This window comes from Vipera ursinii (genome assembly GCF_947247035.1).
Source record: "Vipera ursinii genome assembly, chromosome: 7".
In the NCBI taxonomy this organism is placed as follows: Eukaryota; Metazoa; Chordata; class Lepidosauria; order Squamata; family Viperidae; genus Vipera; species Vipera ursinii.
This window is the reverse complement of record NC_139521.1, coordinates 48,938,804-48,962,567: the sequence shown is the minus strand read 5'-3', so window position 1 is coordinate 48,962,567 and position 23,764 is coordinate 48,938,804. Positions and strand designations below refer to the sequence as shown.

Genomic DNA, 23,764 nt, shown 5'->3' with positions numbered 1-23,764 from the left:
GTTTTAAAAAACATTTATTTTTGAACTATGAAGGTCATAGAGCCTCAACAAAAGCTAATTTAAAATGAGGAGGGGGTGATGAGCAGGAACTATATATCCATTACTGAATGTTTGCTTTGAGGGGGAGGTAGGCCTCTTCTTTTGAAAAGCAATTCACTTGCTCTTTCCCCTCATACACACATAAACACAATAAGCAAATAGAACATATTCTTAACAATAATAGAATGTTCCAAGGTTTCATGAGAATTTTTTTTTCTACTGTTAATCCATAAGGAATGGAATTGGAATTTTAGAGAGAAGAATGTGAGATCCAATGGATACAAAAGAGTGTAAGAGGAAGGAAGCAAGGAACAAATTTCAAAGGAAAGGAACTTGCACAAAGTGGGCGTCAAAGAATGCTGTTTTAACGTATCAATCATTTATTGAGTTAATGTGAATTCAGTTAGCATTTATCTACCTATTAGCATTTCCCAACTCAGCAATATCCAGACAATTGCCTGACCATCCTAAAAACATTATTTTAATTTAAGAGCTTTGATGCATTCATTTTACATACGTGTGCATATGTGTGTGCATAAATTGTCATTATGAGCTATTCTGTATTTATAGTTTTTCTTATCTTCTTTGGGCAAAGCATTTCTGCATCTTTTTTATCTTCCCATCATATTAATAGGTAACTAAGTTCCACTGTTGTTAAAAATAATCATTCATTTGGGGGAGGATCATTGCACTTAATATGGAATGCAGCTCCTATTGCAACTGTCTAAGTCATCACCCTGTTTTAATCAGTTGTAAGGCAATTACATGCCTGAAGCTTACATGGAACTGATTAGATGAAGGAGGAGAAAACTGATGCTCTACTGATCAAAGGGTGGAGATACTTGGACATAAGCAAATTCGTACTGATTCTCCCTAATGGAATGTAGAATTCCTTATGGCCAAAACATTTATAAAGGGAGTATTCTCTCTTATTCACTGAAAAGTTCTTGCTTTGTGAGAAATCTTCAGGTTGTTTGGTTAAAAGCTTACAATCAAACAAAACATGTGTTTTCATACAGCTAAATACTGGGTTGTGCGTCTCAGAACAAAGAATGCAGATTATGCCTGGAAGAAAGAAGACTCCCTTCTTGGAAAACAGCCAATAGAAAAAGGAGTTCTAGGTCTTTTGGGGGGTAATTAGCACTTTACGGAATCTCAGTGTACTACTGCAGCAAAGATGTCTATTTCAGTATGATAATGTACAAGAAAAAGCAATCTTAACAGAATTGCCCTTTCAGGCGTCTTAGCAATAGAACTGAAGACCTCAGACGCTAAGCTGTTGAAATACATTTCGAAGATTTGTTTAGCATATGCTAATAAAATATAACTGTGTCAACAAATTGTTATATTCTAAATAGAGTGCAACAGTCACTTTAATTTAGGACTCAGTTAAAACCTTCTATAATTCCTAATTTCTAGCATCTCCTTCCTCTTTACAGCTACAAAATAAGATTGGGGGCAAAGGTCCCTAAATTATTTTACTGTATGAAAATGTAAAAAGAGTTTTGAGAAGGCATAGTACGCTCACTATATTTAAATGGTTGGATCATAATTTCTCCAATTTCGTTTTATCCTTTAAATTCTGGTTAGTTTAAAACAAAAAAAACTTTTTTTTAATTTCTTTTTATTATTTAAGATTTTATCTGCAGTGACCAGCTTAGCAGTATTTGGGAAATTAAATCATAGTCTTAATCCTATATAATTCTATAAGACATCTTTTAATTTTAGGATTCCAGTCTGAGAGTAACTATCTTAACACAGATACCTAAATAACTGTTTCTGTTAAACAAAACATAGGACCCCATAGCCATATAGCATTTCATAAAACTAACATCTGAGATTAAAAATAGTAAATATTCCTGTCATGAAATATTGATTGTATACATAACTACTATAATATTCCTTGCCTTTTTTCCAGTAACAGGATAGATCACATTACTTAGTACGCTTTAAGTAATACTCCATAAAAGTTTTGCCATATAAGGAAATGGTTGTGTTTAGAGATCTAGAGATAATTTATCCCACACACTAACAACAATTTGGCCTAAATGTGACTTCGAAATTCAGAGCTAACATGTCAGTACACCACCTTGGAATTAATTGGAAGAAGGCCAGCCAAAATTACCTTCTGAATACCAAGAGTATTGCATAATGTAAATATACTGTATGCTAATTGTGCATATAATTTTAAGTATCTGTTATATTGCCTTAAAGAGTATTAGTGTGTATTTCAGGCATGTCAAACTGCCAGCCCGTGGGCCGGATGCATCATGCCAAAACCATGCTCAAAAAGTCACGATACATCACGTGATGTCACGTGACATCATGAGTTTGACATGCATTGTGAACTTCAACATGCTATAAACTAGTATACTTTAATATCTTATACTCTATATTCTAGCTGCATTATTTTTTTTTCTTACCCAGTGGATTTAAGAAGGCTTTAACCTAATCAGCTTGTTAATAAAGATTATACTGCAGACTTCCCATTGCCAACACCAACAAGAAACCAATGATCCATTTCCCGTAGGTCATCATGTAACAGGGGAGAACATAGGGTTCCCTTGGTTTGGAAGATTACACTTTCTGCAGCTAAGACTTGCAGACAATAAAAAAGGTTGTGAATTCTACTGCCATGCTCTAATTCCTTGCCATTTGCCATTGTGTATGCCTTGATTAATCTTTCATATCTGTGGTGTATTTCAACGAATGCTTTTTTGGATGTAAATTACGGGCATGGGAATTTTGAACTTAAATCAAGCCCATTTACTAAAGCAGCTTAAAAAGGGAGTTGCGTTATCCTTAGGTAAGATATAAAGTTAATTTGTAATCTGTCTCCCACAAATAAAGAGGCTCCTTTAATCCATGCACTGCTTCTAATCCAATCAGTATTTCACTGGCAGAACAGAGATTGATATGACTTTCCAATGCCTTTTTTTGCAGTTCTGTATTCTTCCCCCATTGCTCTGGAGAACTGGGAGACCTGCAGAACACCATTGGAGATGACAGTCAGAATGGCAGAAATAATTCAGTCAGTCAGATATCAAGTAATCAAATGACATCTTTCCTACTCCTGCAATACTGTATCTCCAGCTGAACTCCATTGGTGGAAGAAACACGCCCACTGTTGGAAGGAAGGAAACCAAGAATCAATCTGGTGGTTGGGTTGAACTGGGCTACTAAGCTAAAATGTGGTTTCCTTCTTTTTGGCCCAGTATATTGTAGACACCAAGCTACTATGATTTGTTGGTGCTTCATTGTTGAACAAACCAACCAGCTGAGTTAATTTCCTAATCATGGATTTAAGGATGAGTTATAAGCTGTGAAAACATAGCTGTGGAAATAGACACCATTTTCTTAGCAGTACTTTTACAAATTTTTTTTGAGGAAGTGAGCTTTATTTTGTATTTATGATGGCTGCTTTAGTGTGAATGTTTTTAAAAAAACATTATATTCCAATACAGGTAGTCCTCGACTTATAACATTTAGTGATGGTTCAAAGTCACAACAGCATGGAAAAAGTGAGTTATGACCAATTTTCACAATTAAGACCATTGCAACATCCTCATGGTCATGTGATTAAAATTCAGATGCTTGGCATCTAACTCATATTTATGATGGTTGCAATGTCCTGGGGTCATGTGATACTCTTTTGCAACCCTCTGACAAGCTGTGTCAATGGGGAAGTCAGATTCACTTCCTAACTTAACAACTGCAGTGATTCACTTAAGAAATGTGGCCAGAAAGATTGTAAAATAGGACAAAATTTACTTATCAAATGTCTCATTTATCAACAGAAATGTTGGGCTCAGTTGTGGTGGTAAGTCAAGGACTACTTGTAATTTTATGCATTTATTATCTATTCTATCTATGCAAGTATATGATTACAAATTATATTAAAAAACCAACCATTATTTCATTATATAACCTGAATTTTCTTAAGCTTAATTAGCTGCAGTCTCATGAAAATCTTCCCACAATTTGTCCAACTTAAATAAAGAATCAAACATCCGCTTATACAGTAACTATTTCAATACATTTATAGCCATTTCAATCTGTCGTCTTGATGCCTGTTTTTGATGAGACTGTGAATAAAGGATCATAGTGTGACGGGATGGTACATTACCATAAATCAGGCTTTGTGAAAGACCTTTCTGTTCACATGGCCTGCAGTTTGTAATTACCATGGTAATCTACTCTGAAATATCAACCCTTAGATACATCAAAGGGACACCGCAATAGACTACTCAACTTATTCACCATCTAAAGGTTAATTTTCATAGTAATATTTACTAAGGTAATAGAAATCACTTTCACATTAACTGGAAATGGTGGGGAATAAACTCATCCATATATATATATATATATATATATATATATATATATATATATATATATGTATATGTATATGTAGTATATGTATATGTAATGTGTGTGTGTGTGTGTGTATAACATATATTATTCATGCTCAGCTAAAAATATAATGCACAATGTTTTTACTACTGTTGCTACAACTTGGCTTGTCAGAGAAAACTATAATCATAATCTTGCTGTTTTTTCAAGCATACTTTTAAAAATACAATCAAAATCCAACATATAATGCATTGCTAAAACTGCAATAATTCTTTCATTCCAAAATTTCAGAACAAGGACACAATTTTCAAATGCACATCTTTTTGTTCAAATAATAATAGTGATTTATTAAGAAATATGCTTTGGAATGTTGAAGTCTATTCATGCTGATTGGCAATCCCTATAAATTAAGTATTTATCTAATTAGTAAGCCATTCAGGATCTCTTTTGTTTTTTTGAAGTTAATAACCCTTCAAGAGACTGCCTGGGCATACAATGAGAAAAACAATTATTGTAAGTATTTAAATGCTTTAAAAATTGTCTTCAGAAGAAAATTTTAGCAATATAACAGAACAGTATAGTTGTAACAGGGATTTCACAGGATGCTCAGTAAATAAAATTAACATAAATGAGCACTAGATAAGAATTGTAATTTCTTTGCTGCTGAATTACTTCATGCAAAATCATACAAATGAGAAATGGAAAGCATAGAAATAAACACAAATTTGTTCAGTAATTCATGTTATATAGCTGATTAGCAATTTCCCTCATTCCAGTTAGTTTTCATCACATGTCATTTTGGTGCAAACTCTCATAAGCTTTTGCTAATTCTTATGAGATCATTAATGGGCAAGGATCGCCTTTTTAGCCTTCTTGGGGAAGGAGGCTTTAGGGAAGCCTCAGTGCAAATAAGGTGCATTTACCTGTTAAAATCTTAATGCACCCATTTTAATAAAGCAACAAAAATCATGGCGTAAGTATGTTTTGAGTAATTTTGCAATTGTGGGCCAAATGCATCCTACCCTTGACTTCTATGAATGACACAGTATGTATTGACCCTTTGGAGGTATAGGGCTGTTATATTGGTTGTCTCAGTAGTATATACAGTTCAAAATTATGAGACATGTGGAAACCTTATATCGCAACTGCAGGGCATATATTGCCACACTATTTTATTTTATTTTGGTTGTGTACTAAATGATTTGTGAGAGGTTTGTTTATGAATCCATAAACTAACTAAATATATGAGCTGAGGAATGTACTTTTATTCCCATGTATCCTTCCAGTTTCTTTGAAACTTTAAACAGATGTTCTGACAAATACAATAGTACAAGACACCTAAATTTGTTTATATAGACCAGGGGTCTTCAAACTTGGCCCTTTTATGACTTGTGGACTTCAACTCCCAGAATTCCTCAGCCAGCTTGCTGGCTGAGGAATTCTGGGAGTTGAAGTCCACAAGTCATAAAAGGGCCAAGTTTGAAGACCCCTGATATAGACTCTAACAGGTTGAATTCCCAAGTCAGTCTACACATGATTGCAGAATTAGAGAATTTACATACTAGCAATTCAGAGGCCAATGCAAATTATATACAAATATTTGACTTACCCTTTCTGCACCAGTGCAAAATGTATAATTAGCAAAATCCAAAGTTTGCAGGAGTCCTAAACTTCTTCTTAAGAGCTATACTTCCCACCCTTGCTTTAACTTGTTTCACAATCCAAAGAACCACTAGTATAGGACCCCTGGCAGCCTAATAATAATAATAATAATAATAATAATAATAATAATAATAATAATAATAATAATAATAATAATAATAATATTGGAAGGGTCTTTTAGTCTACCCCATGCTGAGTCAGGAAAACTTATACCATTTCAGACAAATGGCTATCCAGTCTCTTCTTAAAAACTGATTATTCTCTGTTTGATTAGTTTCTATCCGTTGCTTCTTGTCCTGCCTTCAGGTGCTTTGGAGAATAGCTTGGCTCCCTCTTCTTTGTGGCAACCCCGAGATTTTGGAACACTGCTATCATGTCACCCATAGTCCTTCTCTTCATTAAACTAGACATACCCAATTCCAGCAATCCTTCTTTGTATGTTTTAGCCTTCAGTCCCCTAATCATCTTTGTTGTTCTTCTCTGCACTCTTTCTAGAGCAGGGGTGTCAGACTGCCAGCCCGCGGGCCGGATGCATCATGCTGAAACCGCGCCCACCCCATTGCCGGCAATGGGAAAAAAGTTGTGATACATCACGACACGTCATGTGACGTTGCAAGTTTGACACCCCTGTTCTAGAGTCTCAACATCTTTTTTACATCATGGTGACCAAAACTGGATGCAGTATTACAAGTGTGGCCTTACCAAGGTGTTATAAAGTATTAACACTTCACATGATCTTGATTCTATCCCTCTTAATGCAGCCTAGCACTGTGTTGGCTTTTTTGGCAGGTGCAACACACTGCTGGCTCATATTTTAAGTGATTGTCCACTAGGACTCTGAGATCCCTCTCAAGGGAGGGATGTGACTCTTCTCAAGGGAGGAATCTGTTCCCAACATTAAAGGATAGTTTGTTTTTATCAGAATTGTCAGACTGTTATGAATTTGGCAAATATGTTGTTTTGGTACCCCTCCCCCCAACGTTGATGAGAACGAGTGGATTTGACAATCACCAGAGACTCTGATTGCTAAATTATCCACAGCTCTAGGAAAGAAACTGATTGATTATCCTGACAGAACAACACATATTCCCCAATCTATACTGCACATTTCTCAGGAATTCTATTTTCGAATTCCTGTCTGATATAATGGAAGAAAAAGTTCGGTCCACCAATGCCACACAACCACACACTTTTTGCCTGAATCAAAACCCAACCTAAGCCGAACACATCCCTGATAACTTCCAAGCGGAGGGAGAGCTGTGTTGTTGCAGCAGCAGCAGCAGCAGCAAAGCGTTTCGGAGCACTGTAAGATAACATTTTAACTGCTTTTGCTGGACCGGACCACGTCGTTCCTATCTCACCTGAGGGAGCAAAAGCAACAACCTGCAAGCGACCGAAACGCAAACGTCACTAGCCCTGCCCTTTCGCGCCTTAAAAATCTGTGCCCCGGAGGCAAAGATTGCTGGAAAGGGAATTGTCTCTTCGCTGCCGAGGAGATCTTAAGCCCCGGAGCGAAAACTCTTCTCTTCCTGCAAGCGAGATCGGAGGAGGGTCGTCCCCCTGCCGTCTTTCGGGGGACGCTTCCCCACCGCTTCGGTTCCTGGGTGGGCCGGGGAGGGGGAGGCAGTTCCTGGGCGGTGCGAGGAGCTGCCAGCTCCCACCCCCTCTCCTCCCCTTCAGTACCTGCAGCAGGCAGTGGCCGAGTCCCAGAGAGCCCCGCTCCGGAGCGGCACAGAAACCCGGCTCCTGCACCTCGTCGTCCTCGCTGCCGTCCCACGCCGTCCCCGGGTCCCAAAGTCCGTCGGAACTCGCGCTCACCGCCCATCGCCGGGCCAGAGAGAGGCAGCACTAGCGGCGGCATGGCCGAACCGCCCAGGCACCTTCGCCGCTGCAGGGCGCCGCTGCTCCTGTTCTGTACCCTGGCTGCGCTCGGGACCACCCAGCCGCAGCCGCACTCAGCCGGGCCGCCGCTTCTCCTTCGGCCCGCGGAAGCGGACGGTTTCGACGGGAGCGCCGCGGGGATCGTGGTGGCCAACCGCGGGCTGCGCGTGCCTTTCGGCCGCTCCGTCTTCCTGGACCCCGCCCGCGATCTGGTGATCCGCGTGCAGCCGGGCGACAAGTGCACCGTGACCGTCTTGGAGAGCGGGCCGCCGCCTGCGCCTCACCGACCCGGGGCGCTCTCCCCCCAACGCTTCCCTTGCGATTTCGGTCCCGGAGAGGTGACCTACACGCACTACGGGTCTCGCAGCCCCGGCCGCGACCGCCTCAGCCTCCAGCTCCGCTACGACTCCCCCAGCCGCACGTTCGTGGTGCCTTTCGCGCTGGAGGCCGAGGTGCTCTCGCAGCAGCTGCGCCTCCTCAGCCGCAACCTGCCGCTCGCCGTGGAGAAACTGCGGGGCCTCAGCCAGCCGCTGGACGCCAAAGTCCTGGCCTTCGCCGAGGCGGGAGAAGCCGGCCGTCGCCACTGCCGCCTCACCGCCCTCCCTCACCCGCCCAGCAGCGGCAACCACTTGCCTTCCTACGGGCGCTTGATCGACCCCCGCGGGCGCCCCCTGCCGCCGGGCTACAGCAGCGAGTGCCGCCGCTTCCTGAGCGAGGGCATCCGCTACCAGCACACGGCTCCCACGCCGTCCCCCAACCGTGACCACATCCCCATGCGGGTGGAAATGCTGGAAGACAGCGGCTCTCCCGAGAGCCTAGGCCAGCAGGAATACTTTCAGGTTGTGGTTCGGATCCGGGAGGGGACCGTGAACACCCCACCCAAGCCCAGCTTTGTGGCTTTGCTCATGATGGAGGTGGACCAGTTTGTACTTACTGCCATCACCCTTGATATGCTGGCTGCGGAGGACTTGGAGACACCTTCAGATCTGCTGCTATTTAATCTCACCTCCTCCTGGCCCGGTCTTGGAGAGCAGGACAAGGCAACTGGTTACTTAATAAGTACTGATGATCCCAGTCGGCCACTCACTTCTTTCACTCAGAGGGAATTGAGGGAGCTGAAGATTGCCTACCAGCCTCCTACAGTGGACTCAGACCACGAGCGCCTCTTCCAGCTTGAGATGGAGGTGTTGGACCCTGAGGGTGCCTCTTCAGACCCCTTTGCTTTTGTGGTGGTGGTGAAACCTATGAACACTTTGGCTCCAGTGGCTGTCTTTAATCGCATCGCCGGCCCTCAAATGATGCTTTTTGAAGGCCAGTCAAGGCCACTTTCTGACAATCTTGTAATCAGTGATGAGGACAACTTAGAGGAAGTGAAGATTTGGGTTACAAAAGGTCTAAAACATGGTGAACTCAGAGTTTTAGGTGCGTCTCCTGGTCGTCATTTTTTTACTGCAGCAGAGTTGGAAGCTGGACAGGTGATCTACCAGCATGATGGCAGTGAGCACAGTTTCAGTGATAACATTATTTTCCGCATGGAGGATGGACAACACCAGGTGGAGTTTTTTTATCCAATTACAATTGCCCCTGATGATGATCAACCACCACTCCTCAATGCCAACACTGGCTTGGTCCTAAGTGAGCACCAGGTGGTCCAGATCTCACCCTTTGTACTCAGTGCTACTGATATAGACTCTGATGACTCAACTATTCGGTTTGTTATTAAGGAGGTTGAAAGATCTTCAGATATACCTGTCCCAAAGCATTTTGGTGAGCTTCTGTTGCGTCAGGAAGAAGTTCCATCATCCTATGAAAAAGAGGAAGATGTGGAAGAAGATCATAGTGATACATCTTCCTGGCACTTTCTAGACAGTGAGGGTCTGTATGAGAAGGTAGTGACTGAATGGCTGCAAGAGGATATCCTGGATGGAAAGTTGTTCTACAGGCATCTTGGACCTCATAGCACAAATGTAGTGATGGATCAGTTTGTATTCTATCTCCAAGATGATAATGACCCTCCAAATCAATCTGGAGAACAGGTGTTTATCATCAAGATACAGCCAGTAGATAACCTATCTCCAGAACTATCCCCAGGGACAACGTTAGAGATGACTGTCCTGGAATACCAGGTGACACATTTTAAGAAGAATTATCTGTGTTATACTGATTTGGACACAGACGATAGGGAGCTGAAATATACAGTGCTTACATCACCAACTGATACTGATGAAAATCACCCTGTCTTGGCAGGTGAAATTGTATTGACTGACAACCCTCTGATGCCCATTACCCATTTCACTCAAGCACAAATAAATCATCATAAAGTTGCCTATAGACCACCTGACCAAGAACTTGGCATTACTCCAAGAATAGCACAATTCACTTACAGTGTAGAAGATGCAGCTGGTAATTCTGCGCTAGGCACTTTCACTTTCTTCTTGCAGCCAGTGAATAATCAGCCCCCACAAATAACCAATGCTGGTTTCACAGTGTTTGAGGGGCACAGCTTCTTTCTCACCACCACTCAGCTAGATGCTACTGATAAAGATACAGACACTGACCGAATTGTCTTCACTTTAACTGAAACACCTCAGCATGGCCACCTGCGCTACCTGGAGGAGGGATTGATGGTACAGGGTGAATCTTTTCTGTTAGATGACATTGCTAATGGTCGCATATCCTATCAGCATAATGGTGATGAGTTCAGAAGTGATTCCTTTCACTTAGAAGTAAATGATGGAGTTCATCAAGTACCAATCACAGTTAAAATTGCTGTTCAACCAGTTGATGATGAACGTCCCAGCATCATGGTCCCTGGTAGTAATGGACTTTTGGGAGCCTTTATTGATGTTCTGGAAAACAGTGCTACTGAAATAACTACTTCTCTTATCCAGGGCACAGATGAGGATACTGATGAACTGGCATTAACTTTTATTGTAGAGGATCCCCCTAAGCTGGGTAGTATTTTAGTAGATGGAGTACCCTCTAAAAGATTCACTCAAGAGGATCTCATAAGCGGAACAGTTGTTTATGCTCACAATAGTGGAGAGATTGGATTGAAGAAGCAGACTGATTCTTTCAATCTTACTATCTCAGATCGGTCCAGTGAGTGGGTGGTGAGAGGAAGCACAGTAGAAGGAGTACGTGTTATTGTAACTCTTTTGCCAGTGGACAACATTGCTCCTGAAGTTATGTTGGGAGAAGAACCATTCACTGTTCATGAAGGAGGAAAGAATGTGCTAAGTTTAGAACTGCTGGTTGTGGAAGATCTTGATACTCCCAGAGATGATATTCTCTGTACCATTCTAACACAGTCCACTGTTGGATACCTAGAGAATATCTCTCCAGCACCAGGATCTGAAAAATCCAGAGCTGGGTTCCCCATCAGTGCATTTTCCATCAAAGATATTCGTGTTGGTCATATCAACTATGTTCAGAGCATCCATAAGGGGATAGAACCTTTAGAAGACAGATTCACTTTCCATTGCTCTGATGGTATTAACTTTTCACCACCTCAGTTCTTTCCAATTATCATTACCCCAACCAATGATGAGAAGCCTGAATTGTTTGTACGTGAGTTTGTGGTATTGGAAGGAATGAGCCTGGTAATTGACACACCCATTCTCAATGGTGTTGATGCTGATATTCCCCCAGATGAATTGCGCTTCTTTATAACTGTTCCTCCTAAGCATGGGCAGATTGTTAACCAGCTGACTACAGGTACTGTGTCTGTTACCAATTTCACTCTGGAAGAAATTCAGGAAGCATCTAGCATTATGTATGAGCATGATGACTCAGAAACTAAAGAGGACTCTTTTAAAATCCAGCTCACTGATGGCTTACACACAGTGGAAGAAGAAGTGTTAATAATGGTCATTTTGGTTGATGATGAAACACCCCGGATGTCCATCAATGATGGATTAGAAGTAGATGTTGGGGAATCTAAAGTTATCACCAGTCAAGATCTCAAAGCCACTGACATAGACTCAGAAGACAGGATGCTTACTTACATTATTCGTTTACCCCCGAGGCATGGCTTATTACAGCATATAAGTAAAGAAAAAGAGGTGCTATACAACATTACACTTGGCATGAATTTCACACAGGATGACATAGATCATAAATATATATGTTATACACATACGAGCCAACAGGGACTCCGTGACTTAATTAAGTTTGATGTCACTGATGGCATCAATCCTTTAATAGACAGATATTTCTACATTACTATCAATGGCATTGATATGGTGTTTCCCGAGGTGGTCAATAAAGGAGTCACTCTGAAAGAAGGTGGGAAAGTGACTCTCACTACTGATCTTCTCAGCACAAGCGATATCAACAGTCCTGATGAACTACTCAGGTTCAGCATCACCCGGGCACCAAGCAGAGGTCATTTAGAGAATTCTGACAACCCTGGAGTTCTTGTCACCACCTTCACTCAGCTTCAGCTAGCTGGAAACAAGATTTATTATATTCACACTGCAGATGATGAGGTGAAGATGGATAGCTTTGAGTTTGAAGTGACTGATGGCTATAATCCAGTCTTCCGTACTTTTAGAGTCTCTATTACTGATGTGGACAATAAGAAGCCAATTCTAACAATACATGACCTCATAGTTCAAGAAGGGGAAACCAAACTGATCACGCCGTTTGAACTAAATGTGGATGATAGGGATACACCTGACCATCTACTCCATTTCATAATTACCCAAGTCCCTGTACATGGTCAGATTATTTATAATAACAGCTATTCTGTCACCAGTTTCACTAAACAAGATTTAAATGAAAATATGATCAACTATAAGCATGATGGTGCTGAAATTAATCATGATAGCTTCTCTTTCACTGTAACGGATGGGACACATCCAGATTTTTATGTTTTTCCTGATACCATCCTTGAAACACGGCACCCACAGATGATGAAAATTCAGATCAATGCTTTAGACAATGGAATACCACATATAGTAGTGAACAAGGGTGCCACCACATTGAGAAATATAGCAACTGGACACCTGGGCTTCCTAATAACCAGCAAGTCTCTGAAGGCAGAAGACAGAGATAGTCCACACAAATTATTGAAATATAAGATCACAGAGGGGCCAAAACATGGATTCCTCATTAATACTGGTCTAGGAAATACAAGTGTCAAATCCTTTTCCCAAGGTTAGTACTATATATAATCACTAGTTTATTCATTTTTTAGCAGGTTGGTGCTTCTAAAACAATGAAGTCCGTTTGAATGTGGTTTTAAAATCATATTCACAGAACCACATCTACAAGCAATTTACTCTTTGATAGGGTCATTATACCTATCCAATCCATGGGTTTATTTAACTTGGTTTGTTGCCAGAATCAAAATTAGTTGGATTCATAATACTGCCAAGCCAAAAGCATTTCCTGCCCTATAATGGCTTAAATCCAGCAGTAAGGTGGTCAGCCTATTGTAGGTCAAGTGGCTTTACACTATGGACACAAATACATTTTTAAATTGCCATAGATTTATAGGGTTTATTAAAAGAGCATTCTAAGATGTTTGGCAGTGTAAAATATTTAACTTTCAAAAATTCTCAACATTTTAAAAACTTGTGATATATTAGCAAATACGTAAACGCCTGTAATACATATTACCCAGTGAAATAAGAAAGCAATTTTACTGTGATATCACTCCATTGATTATCACACTATTATTCAGTGATTACAACCAGCACAACCTATCAATTTTATATTTCATTATAGGCACTTTAAGCATATACTAATTAATAGCTTAGATTCACCCATGAAGACTTAATGTGACTTGTTTGTTCTGTGATTTGTAAATGTTTTGTGTCTTAGCATAATGTGTGAACTGCTGTGGCTTGTTTTATAAAATCTGACAGTCCTATGTGTACACTCAGCTATAGGTTCTAAATGAAAACAAGTGACTCACAATCATTTAAACCAGTCTTCTCCAACCTGATGCTTTGCAAATGAAGTTCCATAATCTCTTTCTGGACTTTGAAGTCTGAACACCTGAACAGCTCAGATTCATCCAAAGGGCATCAGGTTTGGTACTCCAGATGACAAAGGGGGAAATATTAAACCTTTTCAGATGTTCATATGTTGTGTAGGATAGCTAGACAAATATAAGCTGGTTCTAAACAAAGAAAGAGAAACAAAACCAAAGGGGTAAGTTTAACCTGTATTGAAAAGATTTTGATGTCAGCATTGCAGTGACTTGTGTAATTTTTCTCATTCCCATCAGCTGATATTGATGACATGAAGATCTGTTATGCCTTGAAAGAACGTGAAAATGCTACAAGTGATATCTTCTATTTTTCAGTTGAAGATAGTGGTAAGATTTTCTGTTTTTCATAGTGGATTGCTAGGTTTAAAATGATGTGCACATGAATAGTGGCATCAAATATTGTGAATTTAGGTTGCACAAAATATATTTCCTGTCCTGAAACTATGCTTTATTAAAACATAACTAAGTCCTTCTGTGCTCAGTGGTATTGAAACACATATATTGTAGATACAAGAATATACAATAATTGGAAATTGCCATTTATTTTGGCTGGGTATAGATACATTATTACACCTTATTTACAGATTGGAAATTGCTTATTTAAAGACAATATTATCAGTGTAAAACCTGGTTTAGGAGGTGAAGAAATACACTGTAATATCCTCCAGTCTCCATGAATTGATAGGAAAGAGTTGAATATTTGTGATGTAATTATTTTCAATCAAATGTGATCATAATACAGTACCTATACAGATATATGACCCCAAATACTAGTTATACATTATAATTGGACTTTTAAAATGTTATGTGAGTTATTATTGGTGAACATGTGTTTCTTGTAAACCCATCTCATCTCTATGGCAGGTTCAATATTTTTCTGGCTAAGAGTTAGCTGGTGCTTTAAATGTTGTTCCAGAAGTTGCAATCCTAAAATTAGTTATGACAAAGAAAGGGGGAGCACAAGAAACTAATTTTAGGACTATGCAATATTTCAGATTTGATTCCAAAAAGTGATTCAGGGTACACAGGGGTGCACATCTGTTTGCAATTCTTTAAAGCACCCTTTTTATTTTTTTCAGCCAGCTACAAAGGGTATTTGATCTGGAAAAACTTGTATCTGCTTTAAAGACTTGCAAACAGGGCTAGATTCATACTACCCATGTATTCTGAAGCACCAAAGTGCTGCACTGTTGTGACACAATCAGTATAACTATTTCCAATATATTTAGTCATTTCCACTTCTGTCCTATTAAAATTATGATTTGGTAGAAATTTTGGGAGATGGGCAGAGCTGTATCTAGGGCCTGAGGTAGGCAGAGAAGGAAATGCAGATTCAGATCTACAGCTTCCAACTTTTAAAAACAATTTTTATAATTCTTTTAATAAATATATGATTGAGGAAAGAAAGCTATGGAACAATATATGAAAATAATCATGTATAATCACTTGATAAGACTAAAATCCTGGCATATCTATTTGTTAGCATTTTAATATGTATTTGGCTACACTAGACAGTATTTTGGCTATACCAGAAAGTATGAGTAGTCATCCCCCAACTTGGCCACTTTCCAGAATGCTCAGCAGTGGAATGGTGGAACTGGCTAAGGAATTCTGGGAGTTGAAATCTGTACAGCTGGAAGGCAGCCAGATCCTGGAAGACTGCATGATATGTATAAGAATGAAACATGGGAAGAGCTATATTGGAATAGCCCAAAATCTATTTTATCCTCCATTCTGTTCCCACTGTAGCCTTTAATATCCATTAGAGTAAGTGATAATTTGAGATATATCACATTCATCATGCAAATAAGTGTCTAGTCCTAACCCCACAAGGATTAATTTTGTTTAGATCCAGTAGGATTTCCTTTCATACAAACATGTGTAAGATTGTGATAAGGTATATATACTTTTTTTTAAAAAAGCTGTTATGAGCTACAATTTTTCTGATAACAATGATCACAGACTTTATTATTATTATTCCTAGATTTTTAAAGTAAAGTCACATGCTTAGGTAATTTTGCCTTCAGGCAAAAATATTCTTATGATACAATGTACAATGAAATATTAATTGTAGTTGAAATTTCTTATTTGGAGAATGTTTGCATTATTTCAAAATATTTGCAATATTTCAAAAATGGAACAAAAAATGTGACATTTCTTTATATTCCAAAATATATTCTATATACGTTTGTGTTTTCTGAAAACCATATGAGACAGAATAGCTGTTTAAAATTAATGCAGGATATCTGCTAAGCAAAACTTTTTACTAACTTGTTTGAAATCCATATGTACTAAAAATATATAAGATGATCTCTTTTATGAACACAGTATATAAATTTAGTAAAAGTGCCACTGTCTTTGGAATAAACAGTAATTGATTTCATAAGGTACAATAATGTACCAAAGATGAGAAGCTAATATTTGAAGTTATGTAAATGAAGATACATGCATTCATCAGAAGTTTCTTAATGGATCTGAGATTAATGAAGGTAATAGATAAAGTGATACTAAAGCTACTAATAGGTGATAATTGGTTTTAAGAACTATATGACTAAATGTAATATGATGTTCCGGTTTACTGGTAGAGCAGGAAGGGTATGCCCTCAGGTGCATTATTTCTAATTAAAATAGATAATGCCACTCACTATTTGTGTATTGTATCAGTACATAATAATTAATGTGCAAACAAAAATCTTGTGGAATAGAAATTGAGTAACCAGGAGGATACATTTAGCTTTCAAAAGTAGTCTCAGGGAGACTTGAAATAATGAATTATGATAATATCTTGCATGGTAATTCTTCTAATAATGCAAAATTTGGGATAAGTGAGGCAGAGATCTTCATTTATTTATTTATTTATTTATTTAATAAATTTCTATGGCCACCCGTCTCTCTCTCTCTCTCTCTCTCTCTCTCTCTCTCTCTCTCTCTCTCTCACACACACACACACACACACACACACACACACACACAGACACACACATACTCAAGAAACTTTAAGGAAAAAAATAAATAGGAAGAAATAGTTTAACTATTGTTTTCTTCTGCTCCCATTAGTAAACAGTGATTAGAAATAAATGAAAGAGACACATCTAAAGAACCTGCATGAAGTTTTCCTTAAAAGTTTCAAAGTACCTGATATCTGTATGTGATTTACCACATCAATGAGACCAACTCCACCCAATACTTCCTCCAGAGAACAAGGAGAGAGTGATATGGAGAAAATGCATTTGAAGATGGTAGGAGCATATATTCATCATTTGATCATCTAAGATAAGGGCGGTCCCCAAAGGCTGAACCACTGGGTATTCCTTTAGAGCAGTACCTTCCCTGTATGTATTGTGCCCTCCCTCCCATTTCAGACTATGAGGACGTTTGGAGGAGCAGGGATAAGAATGCAGCTGTGGCATTGGAGATAGATGTGCTGCTGCGGCTTCTATTTCATTAGAGTGACCAATGATATGAGCAAATGCCTAAATCAGGCTAGGCAAGCAGGACAGCCAGGTGGTTGCTTATACCTGGACGATCACACTTTGGCAAATTTACTTGTTTATTTTCTATACCCAGATTTAATGTGAATTCTTAGAAACAGAAGGTGAGCTTATATCATATTGATTTGTGAAATCTACTAGATGGCAAAAAATAAGATTCTCTTCGATTAATCAAATAATTTCTATGCCCTACCCAGCAGGTGGCACCTTAAAACCTTCGGTCATTTTACAGTTTGGAAGCATCCTCCTTTTAAAAAACGATTCTACTACAGTAATCAATAATGTTGTGATAAGAAAAATGGCTTGTAATATGCACTCCTACTAATAACAATGATGGAAAAGTATTGAACACAAGCCAAGAGAAACAAAGTGGCTGGAAAGAAAGTACAATAAGTTACATAAATCAGCTTTGGGTATTCCAGTGATATGAAAAGTATATGTGTGTGGTTTTCTGGCTCATGATTTTGTGTCATGAAGAAGCTAATATTTGGTAAGCTTAGTTGTGTCCTAGAATTAACTTTAAATACTACTAACTATATTTACAAATCAGAACAATAGGACATCATATTTAGCTCTTTACTGCTTCAATTTATTGTCATAATATACCGTAAGTCTATTTGTATATTCTGTGAAACATTGATAATAACTGAAATAATTGCATAAAAAAACTTCCAAGGAATAGCAAAATATTGATTGACATAATAATTAGTGTTTCATCATTCTGTTAGATAAGTTAGCAGAGTTTTATAGGAACTGAGATAGCTTTCCTATTATTTAATAGACCATCTATAATCTTCTCCTTTTGAAAATCCATTCACTTAAAATTTTAATGTATTTTTTATTTTGCTTACTTTAAAAAGTTGTAAAGTTATGTTGAAATAAGTGCATTGTAAACAATGAAAACAGTTTCCAAAAAGCAAACCTTATAAGGAAAATGGTTTTATGGGGTTACTTAACAGAACTATAAATAAAGATGAAATAATCTGCTTTTATTATATATCTTCAACCATGTTTAAGAAATAGAATACTTTGCTGTAATTCACATAATGGATTTTTAGAGAAAAATAGTTTACAGTATTTACATTTATGTCTGATTTTTCAAAACAATTTCCATATTAGCTATTACATAGCATGTTTTGTTCACCATATTTATAAGAGACACTTGCCTTATTAGGCAGAAAATATGCCAATCCAGCAATACCTAAAAGTTGGAGAATCTCAAGAGATGTATTCAGATATTATTTTAAATCTGAATTGTTCAATTGCTAGCTATGTAGCCTATCTGCAGGAGTAAATGGCCTTTCTTAAGACATAAGCCATGGTTCCTCACCAACAATAAGCAAACCAATCTTTTTGTGTTGGGTAGAGAAGAATAAGAAATCACCAAGTGACACTAGGCTCCTTGTCATTATGACTCTGAGTGACCTGTTCAGAATGGTAACAGCATCAAGTAAAAGTTATTCAGTTAAAAATGAGTAGCACCGTTCCTGTTTTGTTAAATGCTGGACAGCTGTTCTGCTAGTATATTCTTTTTTTAATCTTTCAATATTCTGGTGAAGCAGGATTTCCTGATCACTTTGGAGGGCTAGCAAGGATATGGTAGGACTAGTAAGAAACTACATCTTTCTAATACTTTCTCTATTATAAAAAATGGTGTTCTACGCAATGTAAACCTTCTAGGGAACCCAAGAACATACGTTGTGGGCAATCTTGCACAATATGTTTAATAGTTTACATATCAGGAGCTTCCGGTTCTGGAATTTCGGTGTTCCCAGACATGCAAGGGATTCGCTCCTCGTGTCGCCTGGATTTCTTCATCGGGGAGGCCCTGTAAAAGGGTTGAAAGTCACCCTGGAGGGGCGATGAGGGGGGGAGAGGTCTCTCCAGTCAGCAGTAGAAGGGCAGCGGCCCTCCCGTTGGCTTGGAGCTACTCTCTGAACCGAAGAAGAAAGGATCGGCCACTCCCATGGCCCATCATTTGGCCGTTTCCTGCCGAAGCACTTGAAAGCACTTGAAAACTGGGTGAGAATTGCCTTCTTGTTTTCCTAATTGTCTACTTTCCCTGTCAAAAGCTTCTTGAATTTGCTTCCCCCTGCGAGGAGAGAGGGAAGGGATTTTTTTCCCACCCTCCTCAAGAGCGGCCTTTGTCTACATTGGGAGAGAAAAGAAACAGCCTTTTACTAAACTATACTGATTTATTGGACTTACTGCCTTTCTACTTTTGGTCCAAAGTTCCTATATTTACAGAAATGGACTATTCTACCTATTAGTCTAAAAAGGGGACAAAAAAAGAGAAATAAATAAAAAGATACTGTCTTTTGAAGTACTCTGAGGATATTTAGTGAATACTATTTGCAAACAAGCTTGCTTACATTTTGGACTGACCTTGGCATTAAGATAAAAACCTGAAACAGCTGGAGATGAATTTGGCTTAGACTTGTGGAGGTGGACTCTTACTGATTTTTGTTTGAAAAATAACCTCCACCAAGGACTATTTATAATTATTACAAAATGGAGAAGTATCAGCCACAAACCTTGCTTGATTATAACCTCATACTTGAAACAATCTACAGAGTCACTGAGATGTATATCTCCAGATTTAATAATTTACATGCCAACCTTAAGTCACAAATTGAAACCCAGACTGCAACTAAAGAATTTACACTTCAGAATATAATAAAATTGGAAGATATTACTATTGAGACAGAGGAATATAAGCAACAACTATCCAAAGAACCGACAACTTTAAAAGTACAAGGAACTGTCACTATGGCAAATAACCTTAACGACCAACAACATACTATGGGAAAACTTAACGTGCAAGATAGTGATGTTAACATAGAGGACGTGGAAGATCAACAAAGACAGTTTCCTGAAAGACTGGATAGCCAAGCATTAATTACAAAATTGGATAAGACTCTCTATTTAAAGCAGATGAACAGAAGAGGAATCCAGACCGAACTGAAGATAAAGTTTTTAGAGCAAATACAGAGACTAGAACTAACAGGGCAACAACATAATGATTACAAATGGTTTGGTTTTTGTGGACCACTGATGGCTAGATGGCCTCCTTCGATTCAATTAATATGTATTGGAGAAAAGGAAGACCTATCTGGCAATTCAAAGGCCTTGGTCTGAAAACCTGATTGGCAAAAAAAGAAAGCCCGAGTTAGATTTAAAAAGTGACTTCTTAGAGAACCATTAAAGGTTATCCTTTTAGTAATCAGTGATCTATCAGGATCTAAAATAGAAAATGTTTATGAGATAGAATTATAATGTGTTTATGTATTTATTAGGCTTATTTTAGACATTATAATTTGTGCACTGACATAATGGAAATTTGGTTTATAGATCCCACGTTTGATGTTAAAAGACGTTTGATTATTCTATTCCAGAATTAAGAATTAGCTAAAATTTAAAACAGAATCTGGTTGTGTATAAATAGTTCTAGATCTAGATTGATAAACATAGGCTGTGGTCCTGTCAATAACGTGTGATGTATTAGGACAGGGGTCGGCAACCTAAAAAAGAAAAAGAGCCACTGGGAACCGGTTCCATCACAAATTAAAAAAAGAGGGAGCCGCGTGCGTGTGTCCATGCACGCGCATGCGCAAAAAGGTTTTTTGCGCATGCGCGGACGCACGCGGCTGCCATTTTTAAAAAAATGAGATGGAACCGGTTCCCGGTTGCCCGATGGCGACGGCCCGTCTGCAAAGCTGCCGCTTTCGGCAGCTTTGCAGACGGGCCGTGGCAGCTTCCGCAAAGAGCGGCGCCCCTGCCCATTCCGAGAGGTGCGCGCGCACCTCTCCGAACGACCGGAGGTGCGCGCGTACCTCCGCGCGAATGGGCAGCGGTGCCGCTCTTTCAGGAAGCCCGCCGCGGCCCGTCTGTGAAGCTGCCGAAAGCGGCAGCTTAGCAAACGGGCCGCGGCAGCTTCCGCAAAGAGCGGCACCCCTGCCCATTCCGAGAGGTGCGCGCGCACCTCTCCGAACGACCGGAGTTGCGCGCGCACCTCCCCAAACCTTTGGGGAGGTGCGCGCGTACCTCCGTGCGAAGGGGCAGCAGCGCCGCTCTTTCAGGAAGCTGCCGAAAGCGAAGGGGCAGCGGCGCCGCTCTTTCAGGAAGCTGCCGAAAGCGGCAGCTTCCTGAAAGAGCGGCACCGCTGCCCGTTCGCGCGGAGGTACGCGCGCACCTCCCCAAAGGTTTGGGGAGGTGCGCGCGCACCTCCGGTCGTTCAGAGAGGTGCGCGCGCACCTCTCGGAATGGGCAGGGGCGCCGCTCTTTGCGGAAGCTGCCGCGGCCCGTCTGCTAAGCTGCCGCTTTCGGCAGCTTCACAGACGGGCCGAGGCGGGCTTCCTGAAAGAGCGGCACCGCTGCCCATTCGCGCGGAGGTACGCGCGCACCTCTCCAAAGGTTTGGGGAGGTGCGCGCGCACCTCCGCCCATTCGGGGAGGTGCGCGTGCACCTCTCCAAACGGGCGGTGCCACTCTCCATTTGGAGAGGTGCGCGCGCACCACTGCCCGTTGGAAGAGGTGCGCGCGCACCGGGCGGCTGGGAGCCGCAAGAGACGGCTCAAAGAGCCGCATGCGGCTCCGGAGCCGCAGGTTGCCGACCTGTGTATTAGGATGTGGAACAGATGATGTTTATTAGGTAGAACATAGCTACTCAGCCACTGTGTACATGTTAGATGCTATAGTTTTTGCTGTAATGAAATAAAGGAAATTTGGGTTGTGAACAGGGCTTTTTTTCTCATAGAATGCTCAGAACGGCGTTCCGGCACCTTTTTTTTGCCAAAAAAAAACCTTTTGCACAAGCTGTGCTGCTATTGGCTTTCAAAAGCCTATTGCAAGGTTTGCTCTTTTATGACTCATGGACTTCAACTCCCAGAATTCCTGAGTCAGCTATGCTATTGGCTTTCAAAAGCCAATAGGAATTGCTGCTGAGCGCACCAAAAGACCCAGCCAGCAAATGTTGCACAGGCAAGTTACAGCGAAGGCAGGAACTTTGCACTCCTCCCTGCTCCCCAACTACACCATCTGAACTAGGTAAGTAAGATAGTATTTGCAAATAGGATATCCAAGTATGACTCAAGGAAATTTCCCTGCATGGAGAGAGTAGTGGTTTGTTTCACTTTGTTTTACTTTTCAAATTGCTGTAGGGAAGAAATGATTAGAAAAAGGCAGGAAGTTATTTTTATTAGGAAGAATTCATTTATCCCATGCTAGATCTTTGGGAGCTTAGTACCACCAGCACAGAATATTTGCTTTTCTGAAACTTCATTCAAATTCAATTCCTGATAGGGGCATTTGAAAAAAAAGTCATTTATTAAATTTACATGCTGACTATCTCACCAGGATGACTCTGAAGTCAACTGTGAATCCATGCACAGTGGGACCATTGAGCCCATTTTTTCCACTTTATCAAAAAGGAGACAATGATTTACTTTTATCAAATCCCTTTAAATTAACTTCAGCCCTTACAATTGCTAGCAACCCTGGCTCTCAATTATTATAATGAGAGGCTATTGTATTGTGAAAAAAAGGAAATATCCGTGTTGAATTGCTTTAACACACTGCATTTAAAAGTTGTTATCTCCAAAAAAAACCAAAAAACCAAAAATCCTCACAAAGAAAAATAACAGAAGGAAAAGTCCAAGAAACAGAAATGGTTCATCCAATGGAAAAGTGAATCATACGTTAGCTTAGAAGAAATAAAGTTTTGGAAACAAAAAAAAACAAAGAACAACAGATTTGTTCCAGGTTCAAACAAGCCACATTAAAAAAAATGAAAGACACCAACTCAGCCCTAAATGTCAGCTTACGTTATGTGTCAGGAAATGTTCCCAAAACCACATTACGTCCTTGCATAGATCTTCCATATTCTTTGTACATTTCAGTTAAGAATCTCATCTCTTTCTCTCTCTCTCTCTCTCACTCACTTTTCCCATAATATCTTCTATTTTGAAAATGCTGGAACATGGCCAAACATACATGCACCTACATGTAGTTGTAAGTGTGTATGCACTTCTGTGTATTAAGCCTGATAACAACTCTGCAAGAAATGTTCAGCTTCTCTTCAATTATATAATCAATTTACACTGCTTTATCAACCCTGCTATATCATATTAAATCAGCTCAATTACAGTTCCAACTTTTTATAAAAAATAATCAACATTTTCACTTTTTCTGAACAAGCATACTTCTGCAAGCATAAAAAAGTCAATGTCAGCTAGAAAAAGTTAGTTGTCTAATGCATTAAAATGAAAAGAGGAATGGATGTTCTAGAGGATAGGCTGTCAGATGTTTATAGAGATGTATATTCTTAGAACTTAGAAAGA

The 23,764-nt window shown here is 39.7% G+C and overlaps 1 protein-coding gene across 1 annotated transcript in view; it reads left to right on the top strand.

The window, feature by feature from the left end:
* Positions 1-7,913: 7,913 nt before the first annotated feature.
* FREM3 (FRAS1 related extracellular matrix 3) overlaps positions 7,914-23,764 on the top strand; it is a gene marked incomplete at both ends in the record, with an annotated part of 85,767 nt that continues 69,916 nt past the window's right edge. The window contains 2 exons of the mRNA XM_083367762.1: positions 7,914-13,095; positions 14,174-14,263. Coding sequence (XP_083223888.1) covers positions 7,914-13,095; positions 14,174-14,263 — 5,272 coding nt within the window. The remainder of the gene's footprint in view (positions 13,096-14,173; positions 14,264-23,764) is intronic.